The sequence below is a fragment of the Meleagris gallopavo genome, chromosome 7 (assembly GCF_000146605.3).
Source record: "Meleagris gallopavo isolate NT-WF06-2002-E0010 breed Aviagen turkey brand Nicholas breeding stock chromosome 7, Turkey_5.1, whole genome shotgun sequence".
Taxonomy (NCBI): Eukaryota; Metazoa; Chordata; class Aves; order Galliformes; family Phasianidae; genus Meleagris; species Meleagris gallopavo.
Genome location: NC_015017.2, coordinates 13,372,008 through 13,382,948, shown reverse-complemented (window position 1 = coordinate 13,382,948; position 10,941 = coordinate 13,372,008). Strand labels below are relative to the sequence as shown.

At 36.5% G+C, this 10,941-nt stretch overlaps 1 protein-coding gene across 1 annotated transcript in view; it reads left to right on the top strand.

The window, feature by feature from the left end:
- DNAJC10 (DnaJ heat shock protein family (Hsp40) member C10) overlaps positions 1–10,941 on the top strand; it is a 28,033-nt gene that overhangs the window by 7,724 nt on the left and 9,368 nt on the right. Inside the window, exons 9-20 of the mRNA XM_003207513.4 lie at positions 30–167; positions 1,310–1,399; positions 2,036–2,149; positions 2,891–3,005; positions 4,076–4,203; positions 4,474–4,590; positions 5,306–5,407; positions 5,803–5,958; positions 7,261–7,394; positions 8,812–8,865; positions 9,233–9,380; positions 10,126–10,245. Of these exons, the coding sequence (XP_003207561.1) occupies positions 30–167; positions 1,310–1,399; positions 2,036–2,149; positions 2,891–3,005; positions 4,076–4,203; positions 4,474–4,590; positions 5,306–5,407; positions 5,803–5,958; positions 7,261–7,394; positions 8,812–8,865; positions 9,233–9,380; positions 10,126–10,245 (1,416 nt within the window). The remainder of the gene's footprint in view (positions 1–29; positions 168–1,309; positions 1,400–2,035; positions 2,150–2,890; positions 3,006–4,075; positions 4,204–4,473; positions 4,591–5,305; positions 5,408–5,802; positions 5,959–7,260; positions 7,395–8,811; positions 8,866–9,232; positions 9,381–10,125; positions 10,246–10,941) is intronic.

Below are 10,941 nucleotides of genomic sequence, written 5' to 3'. Positions count from 1 at the left end.
CTTTTTTTTTTCTTTTTTCTTTATTACAGGAAGGTCTTGCTAATGTAGGCTGGATGGACTGTGGCACTCAGGGTGAGCTTTGTGATAATTTAGATATCTCATCTAGTACTACAGCATACTTTCCACCTGGAGCCACCATAAATAACAAAGAGAAAGGAGGTGTTTTGGTACGAGTTGTTTCTAAAAAAATTCTGTATTTAGATAAGATAAGGCAATGGCATTGACAAAGGAGCACACAAATGATGTCCAGATTGCTTATATACACCTGAAAGGATAGCATGGGGGTTTGTTGTTTTTCTGTTTCTTTGTTTAATTTTTGTCTTCTAAACTTGTGTATCCTATGAATTTGTATCCCACTTGGTTTCTAAGTCAGCGATCCCTGGAGTAGTCTGCAGCTTGCTGGTGTGCAGGTGGAGTGGAGGAGAGCACGGTGCAAGTAGCACCAGCCTCTACTCCTGCTAAGCCACCTCTTCTGGAGCCTCACAGAGTGGTTGTAGGGATCCAGGGGGTGGGATGTGCTTTGTGACAGGCCCAAGAGCTACCCCTGAAGCTGCTCTCCAGCTCTCCAGCTGTCCTGAGCAAAGTCAGGAGGTTTCCCACATGCCCCTGCTTTTTCCTCCAGGAATAATATGCCCCAAGTATCACAATTTTGAGAAATGCTTTTCTGAACAGAGTGCTGACACGTGATGAAAGCACTCCTACGCTGTCTGGCAGTAGGGATGATGCTGTTCAGCTCTATTTTAATATTGTGACCTCCTCCTACCTTTGTATGGCAGCTTTAACTCCTTCAAGTGATGGGAGATATTCCTCAGTATAAAGTATGGCTTGTTACTTTATTGCTGCTACTGTTGTCTGTATGCTTAAAAGGAGGAAATTGAATTCATAACCTACCCATTTTCAACTTACACCCACCTTACTCATTCATATGAATTCCTTCATGGTACAAATTACTGGAACTCAGAAATACATACCATGCACTTAGGAAAGGCAGTAAAACTAAATTTGAAGCTTTTTAAACTTGATTTTAAAATTTAGTTTGAAATTTGAATTTGAAGACTTCTAGCACCCATTCTGACAAAATCCAGTATCTTGAAATAAATGTTGTGGAAAAGCAAGGTAAAAAGCAGTTGTCTGAGAACATTATTATATATGTGAAAAGAAGTTGATCAAATATGGCTGTTGACTGTATTTTTCAGTTGATGGAAAAGAACAAATCAGAATCATTTTGCTGATACTTTAGTACTAATCACTGGTAAATGAGGTTGATGTTAATAGTTCTTTATAATCAGGAGTTTACTTTCCTTCCCAGTTTCTTAACTCCTTGGATGCCAGAGAAATATATCAGGAAGTCATGAAGCATCTGCCTGACTTTGAAATCATCTCTGCAACATCATTAGAGGTAAATTTAAAACAAAACACCCACATTTACAATATCTCTAAGTAACGTCATTACCTGTTACTTTAAAATTTTAGATTATCACAGTTGGTGTGATTTTTATTTTTATTTTTTTTCCCCTCCAACCAAATTATTTAACATTTTTTGTCAACAATTTACTTCCGTAATTTAGCTCAACAGAAGTACTGGGATGCATGTGTGGATATTTTTATTCAAATATAGATAGATATTAAGAAAATAGAAAACCATGGAAATTGCCATTGGAAAGTTACAACAGTAACTTTCTGGTTAAAATCTAGTTCAGAATCAATGACAATTTGGTCGTGTGTGGCAGGAGGGAGGGGAGGACAGCCAAGCTCTTCTGACACTTGTATAGTAGCAGATTGATCCACAGTAGAAAATGTAATGGAAACAGGAAGTATAGAGAGTAACATGTAGCTATCATGTTTTCAGATTTCTTTGCCTCTTTTCACTTATGATTCAGTAGAAGGAAGTTTAGTGGAGGACTAATTGAAAAAATTTGAGTGTGGGAGGAGGTCACGTAGAGATCGAGTGAATAATTGGGCATTGTCTTTCTATGAAACAATCTGTGAATTGTTACAAGTTAGGAATAATGCTTTTTTCCCCCCCCATTGAAAGGACCATCTAGCTCACCACAGATGGCTGCTTTTCTTCCAGTTTGGGGAAAATGACAAATCAGGTGTACAGGAATTTAAGAAACTTAAATTTTTACTTAAAGACGAACATATTCAGGTAAGTCTGCTCACTTACCCAGTACTGGCCTTCGTGTGTATTCAGAGAACAAGTTGGTCCTTATGATTTGTTACTGCCACCCCTGGTACCAAAGACAGATGCTATTAGGATGGTAGATGAGTAGTGATGTTTTTAAATTAAAGCAAGTGGTGAAGTTTTCCATCCTATCTAAATAATTTAGAAATAGTTAGGAAAGATTTTATTTTAAATCTTTTCTCTCACAGCAAATATTGCTGCAGATCTCATTCAGTTAACAATCAAAAGTTAAAGCTTCAACATGAAATGGATGTACGCAAAACTGTATTATTCAAAAACCTCTGTCGTTATCTTGAAAGTCATCTTAACAAAGAGAAACCAGATTCAATCTTTGTACTAAAGACATATGGATTGTGTTACTCTATAAGCTGTGGATTCAAAAAATCATTGCACTACTAGAAGAATTCTAGCGTAATTTATTTCAGGTGTCTTTCTGCTTCCTTGAAGAAAGTACGAGAGATTCTTTTCAGTGTCATCCTATTTTGACCTTTAAATTTGAAATTAGCAAAACAACCTAATGTAGCTGTGACAGTTTTGCTCAAACATCACAGACGTAAGATTGTCTTAAGAGCTGTTATTTTTAAAAAGGCTATTAGTTGTCCATGTTTTTCCTTTTTTTGAATTTATCCTAACTTTTACTGCCTTCCAAAATGTTAGTCTGTATAAATTTGGATGCCTTAATTAAAATGGCACTCTGTTAAATAGGTTGGCAAGTTTGACTGTCTTTCCTCTCCAACCATCTGCAACAAACTGTATGTGTATCAGCCATGTCTAGCAGTGTTCAAAGGAAAAGGAATTGAAGATTATGAAATTCATCATGGTAAGGGAAACTTTGGCAAGACTCAGTCATTACGTAAGCATGTAGGATGACGCTATCTTTGGCAAACTGCTCATCTTTATTAAAGGAGCAGCTCTGTAGTCTTAATATTTGCTATTTGTCTCTGACCTTAAGGTAACCTTGCATAGACTTTTCTTTTATCTCCCCTCTCGCAGAAGGAGGCATCAGGTACTAAGAGATGTACTTTGCCTTTTCTATCTTGTCTATATGAAAGTCACCTATATCTCTGAAGCTAACCAAGACAGCTTATGTTTTGGGTAGAACAGCCAAAGAGTGCTGCAAGGCACACACTTCCTTGAGATTTAAGCTGCCAGCTTTACAGTACTGCCACTTGAAGAACTTGGATTTGATATCATGTCACTGCACTTAAATTCCTTAACTAATCTCTGTTCAAGAAAGTCTGTATTAAGACTTTGCCACTTACGTTCATTTGGTTTGGTTCCATGAAGAATTGTAACTGTAGTACTGTATACCTCTAAAAGGATTAAAAAATAATGGTACAAGAACAGAGATGGAAAGAAAACTGTAGCTAGCAATAACTGGTGTTTTTTGATCCAGAATGCAGCACAAGGCAATTATGCATGATGAGGTTCTGATTCTTCAGCCTCTCAGCTACTAGAAACAGCTTGCCAAGAAATCAGTCAAAACCTAAGCACTGTAATGTTAAAGAAGAGAGAAGAAAATTTTTTGACCACCTGGAAAAGATAAACCACATCTGATAGGGAAGGATGGTCTCATGCATCTGGTGTGTGCTCTCGGTATATAAGGTTTTTCCCTATCTGCAATTTCTACTCCTGCAGAAAAGCTGAGAAGAGGTTGTGTACATACAGCATTTCTACATCTTTTCATAATGGCATAAATTATAAATAGGATCAGAGAAATATATTGGACTACAATACACATATTTTTCTGAATTTTGTTTTGCTATTTACAAGGCTGATGGCACATACAACTTTTGCCAGAAGTCACATTCATTCAATATTTCTAACAACATAATATCAAGAGACTTTTCATAGGGAAAAATGATTTCCTTTCTACATCGTTCTTTGAAGGAAAGAAGATCTTGTATGACATTGTTGCATTTGCCAAAGAAAGCGTCAACTCTCATGTTATCACACTGGGACCCCAGAATTTTCCTGGTAAAGAAAAGGAACCGTGGCTTGTGGATTTCTTTGCACCGGTAAATATTTAATATCTACATGACCCTTCTTTAAAAAGTGTTATGTAATTATGTAACAAAATGCTATCAGTATCTTGAAGGTGTGCTTCAGCATTGAGGCAGTACTCATTCTCATTTCCTTGGCAGCACTATTTCCTAGATTGCATGGGTTGTTATTTTTAGTGCAGCTTGTTGCCAAAGCAGCATTTTATTCTTTTCAAACAGCTGATGCTCTCCTGAGAGCCAGCTGCAGGGCAAAGCAATTGTGTTCATTTGCATCTTGTTTTCCAGTGGTGTCCTCCCTGTCGAGCTCTGTTACCAGAGCTGAGAAAAGCATCAAAACATCTTTACGGTCAGCTTAAATTTGGAACACTAGACTGTACAGTCCATGAAGGGCTTTGTAACATGGTAAGTTGTAGGAATTTATATTTGACAGGTTTTTGTTTTTTTTTCTTTTTATGTGTATGTAACAATACACTGTTTTATGTGTTCTAAAAATTTTGCCTCTTTCTCCGTGTTTGAATTTGCTTAGTTTTGCTTCAGTTATCTTATCTGGGTAAAAAATGGAGTTACTCTCCCTGAATTCTTGCAAGTGCTACATTTTAGGAGGCAGAGTACCTGCATCAGCACATCTTATTGTTTATAAGAGCTTTTTCTGTTAGAAGCTTTCTATCTCTATTAGAAACGTGGACATCTAAAAACACTTCAAGCTGTTCAAAAAAGGGAAAACTTTTAAGTCATGTTTAGGCATATTACACGGAAGAATTCTGATTTTGAAAGCATCTGCATTGTTAGAACTGTTAGATAGTAAAGTTCCTCATATGGTACAAGTCTCCACCTGAGGCTTTAAGTTAAGGCTTAGAAAGCCTGTGGATTATTTTCTGTTTTCTGGAGGATGGCAAAAGAACTGCTGGTTAGCTTTCAAATTCAGTACAAACTGTGCCATCTGTACACAACTGGCATTTTTTCTATACAGGTTGCAAACTCCACTCCACTTGTAAGTTTAAGCGGTTGTTTAGCACAAAAAGGATAGATGAGCAGCTGGGAGATACCAGTACTAATGGCAGCTAAAGGAATGTACAGGACAGCTAATAATTCCTTGTTTCTTACTGTGTTTTGTTAGCATAATATTCGAGCTTATCCAACAACAGTTGTGTTCAATCAGTCTGACGTTCATGAATATGAAGGCCATCACTCTGCTGAGCAGATCTTGGAGTTCATAGAGGTACGTAGGTTATAATCCTGGTTGGGATCATGCTACATTTGTAGCTTATCCACAAACATTTTGTTGGAGGACTAAGATTTATTTTGGTTTTCATTAGACTAGTAAGACTGGGAATGAAAAAAAAACCTTGGGCAACAAGTGATACAGCAAGTGTCAGTCTGGGACTTGAAACTCAACAGATTTATTTCCCTGCTCTGTCAAACTATTTCTTTCAAATCAGTAGCAAATAACTTAAGATACTTTCCAATCTGCAGAACAGTGGTAATAACTTCTACCTCATAGAGTGGATAATCTTGAGTAAAAGAGGACCATTCTCGGAGTCAGTGTGAGATGATTGCTGGAACAGAACAATTTCTAATTGCAAAGTACATATCCATAAACTGCTTTTTCCATAGGATCTTAGGAATCCATCCGTGATCTCCCTAACACCAGAGACATTTGTTGAATTAGTTGAGAGAAGAAAACGAGAGGAAATCTGGATGGTTGATTTCTATGCTCCATGGTGTGGACCTTGTCAGGCTTTAATGCCAGAATGGAAAAAAATGGCCAGGGTAAGTGACATTCAGTTGTTGTTCTGCTTTTACGTTTCATTCTGTGGAGTTACTCACTGCTGTCTTAAATTTGTGAGCTGAAAAAGTCTAGTGATTAATATCATGAGTAAAACAGGAATTCATACCTGGCAGTTTTACACTGCTCCAGATACTAAGCTTTTTGTTTGTTTTTAAGCACATTAACTCTGTAATGCAGTGCTTCCTGTTAATACAGGTGTGTTTTCAAAGTTGTGAAGAACTTTAAACTAACTTTGATACTTAACACCTGGCAGAGGTAACAGCTCTGCATTTGTTTAAAATAAAATCTGAAAAATTAAAGATTCATCCATAAACTGGGTAAGAATTAGTTGAAATAATTTACCAGTTTATCCACAGTTATTCTCTATGACCATTCATCATTTGTAAGATGGCACCTAGACTTTGGTGAAAGCTCTGGTTTTGACTTAAGATCAGAGGAATTTAGTCTTACATGTCTTAATTAATTCTTGTCCTTGCAAGATATTTTTTTCCAGAGATTTTGTTTCTTTACTGAAAGTAAATGTTAAATTCAGCACTCTTTAAGGGTGATGGTCAGCTAACTGAATTTCACATCCTTCCCACTCACACTAATTGGGTATGGAAGGATGTTTTCCTTTTGCAAGGTCATTAGTGTTCTCATTTGCAAAGGTAGTACAATGACTAACAGTCATCTGAGCTTTCTCGGACATTCTTCAGGAATCTGAAGTAGAAACTTTGGGCAAAACATGAGGGATTTGAAAGCTAGTCTGTGACTTTCAGGTACTTTAAACTAGCCTGGACTAGGAGTTCTATCTGAAGTTCTACATCAAACATCTGTGAAGTATTGCAAGCCCTACAGAATACACTCTAACTATATGTTTCCTTGCCCTTGCTAAGTGGTTTGGTCCTTTGCAACAAATTCAGCATGTCTAAGATGCTTGCAAGCTCTGAAACCGATAGCATAGCTACAGTGTACTGGGATTTGTCTTAACTGCTGAGCCCGAGATGAAAAATAGTAACCATTCCCAATAGCCACCCCTTACATGTTCCTTTTAAGGCAAGACAGGTGCCTTGTAAGCCACGTACATAACACCTTATACTAAAATGTTATGTGGCTGCTAGCAGCACAGCTGGATGGCTGACTCCCAGTAGATACCAGCGAGCCATTTAAAGGAAAGAAGAAAGCCTTGAATCATCTTGGTTTGTTTTGTTCTCCAGCTGAGTTAACTCAAGCAATTAAGACATCCATTCTGAGACTGCAGTATTATCAGTTAGCATGTTTGATTGTTTCTTTTCTTTTCTTAGATGTTAAATGGTTTAATCAGTGTCGGCAGTGTGGACTGTCAAAAATTTTACTCTTTTTGTCACCAAGAAAATGTTCGAGGATATCCTGAAATAAGACTCTTTCCTCAAAAATCAAGCACAACTCATCAGTATTAGTAAGTACCTCAGTTTAGAAAGTGATTGATTGCACACTAAAGTCACATGTTCTGATGCACGGAACAATTTTCATTAAAAGCTATTAAAATAGGCTTCTATAATATTTTCATCCTAGTTGTTGCTGGCTTCAAGCATATGCCATTTTAATTTGCTGTTGCATTTCAGTAAGTTGAACTGAAACTCGGGAACATGGCTTTTTCTTTCTTCTTGTTTAGCAATGGCCAGTTTTCTAAGGTCAGTAGCCTGTTAAAGAAGATGGTGCAAGTCATAGAATCTAAAAATATTAATAGGCTTACTTAGTTGCAGCTTCAAAGAACAGTATGGTATTAATGCGGTTTGGCCATCCTTAGCATCACTGCAAAAATTGTCTTTGTACATCATCTCACTCACCATATCATTAGTATGGACACATCACTCATTAACACCACCAGAAATTGTAAGGGAAACGAAATGTAGCCAAAGAGCTTGTCCCCTTTGTTTCACAGTACTGTGTGAAGAGCTGGGTATAAATGCCACAGGTCTGAAATATCAGATAGCTCACTTATTCTTTTACGAACTGGAAAGCTGATAAAATGCTGGCAGATAACAAACTAGTGCTTCTTTCTTGTAATGCTTAATAGCAGGCTTGGTTTTGGTAGTTTTCATCACGGGATTGCTTACTTTTGATTCTTCTGGACAAAGTTTCTCCTAAAAACAGGTTTTTATTTCATATTTGGAAAAAAAAATTGGTAGATATTACTTGCCAAATTCATAATTGTTACTTATTTTCCTGCAAAAAAATATGATGCGTCTTTAAACAGAATTAACCTTAAAAAGGTGAGATTTTCAACAGGTACCTCTACACTGATAAATACTTTATGAAGCTGTAAATTGATGCTAAACTTCTGGAATTTCAAACTAAACAGTGCCTTGACAGTCCATATAATAAATCTTTGTCAAAGATCCTAACTTGCCTTGATTTTCTACTGTTAAATGGATGGAAACGTATATAAGTAACAATAGTTGCATTATAATAAAGGAATATCAGTTAAATATATATTTTATTTTATTCCTGATATATATAAAAGGTATTTCAATTTAGTTCTTATGTTTCTTAATGTCTGCAGATCTAGAGTTGTTATTAAAGATCATCCAGACTTTCAGCTAGCAAAGCTTGTACACTCTCCAACGTGTTTCTCACTCTCTTGATACAGAATTCTCATCTTTTCTTTCTTTGTTCTACTACCCCTTAATTCTCTGCCTTTGAATAACAAGACCTTTATTTCCAGAATTGAAAGCAAGGCAAAAATATATTCTGAAATGTATGCATGCTTTAAGGTTCATTATTTCATCATCCACTTAACTAAAAGAAACATTTCTGTTTCTTTTCTAAACAGAGAGCCAAGGTGTAACCAGCTTTTTGCTTTCTTCCTACAGTAGCTATAAAGGATGGCACAGAGATTCATATTCACTGAGAGGCTGGGCATTAGGGTAAGTTGACAGCATTGAACTTGGCAACCAAGTTACACAGAGTTGTGTTTTTCTAGAATTTTATATCCAAACTGTATATAAATCAAGACCTAGAAAACACTGACATGTATGTAATGCTTAATTTAAGATTCTAATGTTACCACATCTTTTAAATCAAGCTTTTAAAAGCATGGAGAAATATTGCTCTTCTGTCTGCCCATTTCCTGAAAAACTGTGTTCTTTTCTCTACAACTTCTAAGTGATTCCTTAATAGTACAACACGTAAAGTAGGGATTTCCAAACCACTTTTCTTGCACTTAAGTGGAACCTGCATATGCATTTGAGGCATCAAATGGATGATGATGACTGTTATTCTTTCTTTCCTCAGATATTTGCCACAGGTGTCCGTAGACCTGACTCCTCAGAGTTTTACAGAAAAAGTTCTGAATGGGAAAGATCACTGGGTCATTGATTTTTATGCTCCCTGGTGTGGACCTTGCCAAAATTTTGCTCCTGAATTTGAGATCCTCGCAAGGGTAGGCTTTTAAATATACTAGCAGATTGTTCTTTTTCTACTAGCAGTGGTTATAGTAGTCAGGATCACTCACCAACACACTATTTTGAGGCAGTTATCCAAAAATCACATACTTCTTTCTAGCTATAGGAGAGAAAGCCTTTCATATTTCAGTTTTTAAATAGCTGTCTTGGTTCATTATTCATTATAAATCTTTTTTTATTATCTTACAGATAGGCAGTTATTGTTCTTGTACAGAGAAAAAATTAATAGAGCATTTCACCCTCATGATAGTGAGAGAAGATTTATTTCTACTTTTAAGTCAGGTGTTCCCTGTTTTCACAGTAGTCTGCTGTAATTTCAAATCAAAACCTCACTAACCATCTTTTCATAGCAACTGGGAGAGGAGGCGCACTGTCATTAGAAGTCTGCCCTTTTAGGTTCCCTTTGTCAGTGGGTATTGGCCCTTCTACAAACACATGCACACAGGCCCTCCTTTAGACAAACTTCAGTCCATGATTGGGAGCCCCTTGGAACTGTGGTGTGCTGTGCTCTGAGTTCAAGTGTATGTGCTCTGCAGAACATAAGGCAACTTTGATACAAGGCTGTGGGACACTGAGAATGAAGCAAGTGACTACGAGTTATTTAGAAGATTTGAGCAACCTCTCGTTTATTTTTTAGCTGCACTGCTGGCTTATTCAAATTATCTGCTTATAGTCAGACATGGAAACTTGAAGCTCATTTCTAATAAAAGTATTTCTTTCTAGGCCATTAAAGGAAAAGTAAAAGCTGGAAAAGTAGACTGTCAGGCATACGGTCAGACCTGCCAAAGTGCTGATATCAGAGCCTACCCTACTGTTAAGTTTTACCCCTACCAAGGAACAAAGGTAAATGTCTCCCTCTGTGTACACTGCTGGCCAGGTACCGGTAGTAGCAGTATCTCATTTCACATTAAGCTTGGACTATTTCTATAACACGGAAGCACACGATTTAGATAATCAAGAAATAAAATTGTAATTGATTTTAGTAATACCCAAATTACAGTAGTGATGTGTTACTGAAAAATAATAAGTTGCAAATTAACCAAACAGCAGCTAAACTAGAGACTTAATCAGAACTGGGGTTTAATTGAGCAGGAGACTCAAGTGACAAAACGCTTCTGTAAACCACTTCTAGCATTGCCCACTTTAGCAGGTAGTCTCTCTCAAATTGAAATGTGGGCATTATCATTGTGGCTAAGGGGAAATGCACTTTCACTGCAATCATTAGTATTTCATTGTAATTTTGACTTATAAGATAGAAAATTGATAGAAAATATTTAATTGTTTTCTGTCTTAAGCCTTTATAAACTACTTCAGTTATAAAGGAGTAAGACTAATATCTATTAACAGATTAGTAATATTAATTTTTTACAAATGGAAGCGTTCAGACAGTTCTAGGAAACTGCTTTTATTCTTGTACAAGCAATTGACTACTGTTACACATCAAGAAAATTGCAGTCATCTTTAGGTGTATTAATTAATCTTAAACAGAAGTATTTCAATGTATACTAATACTTAAGCCTACTCAACTATATATATATA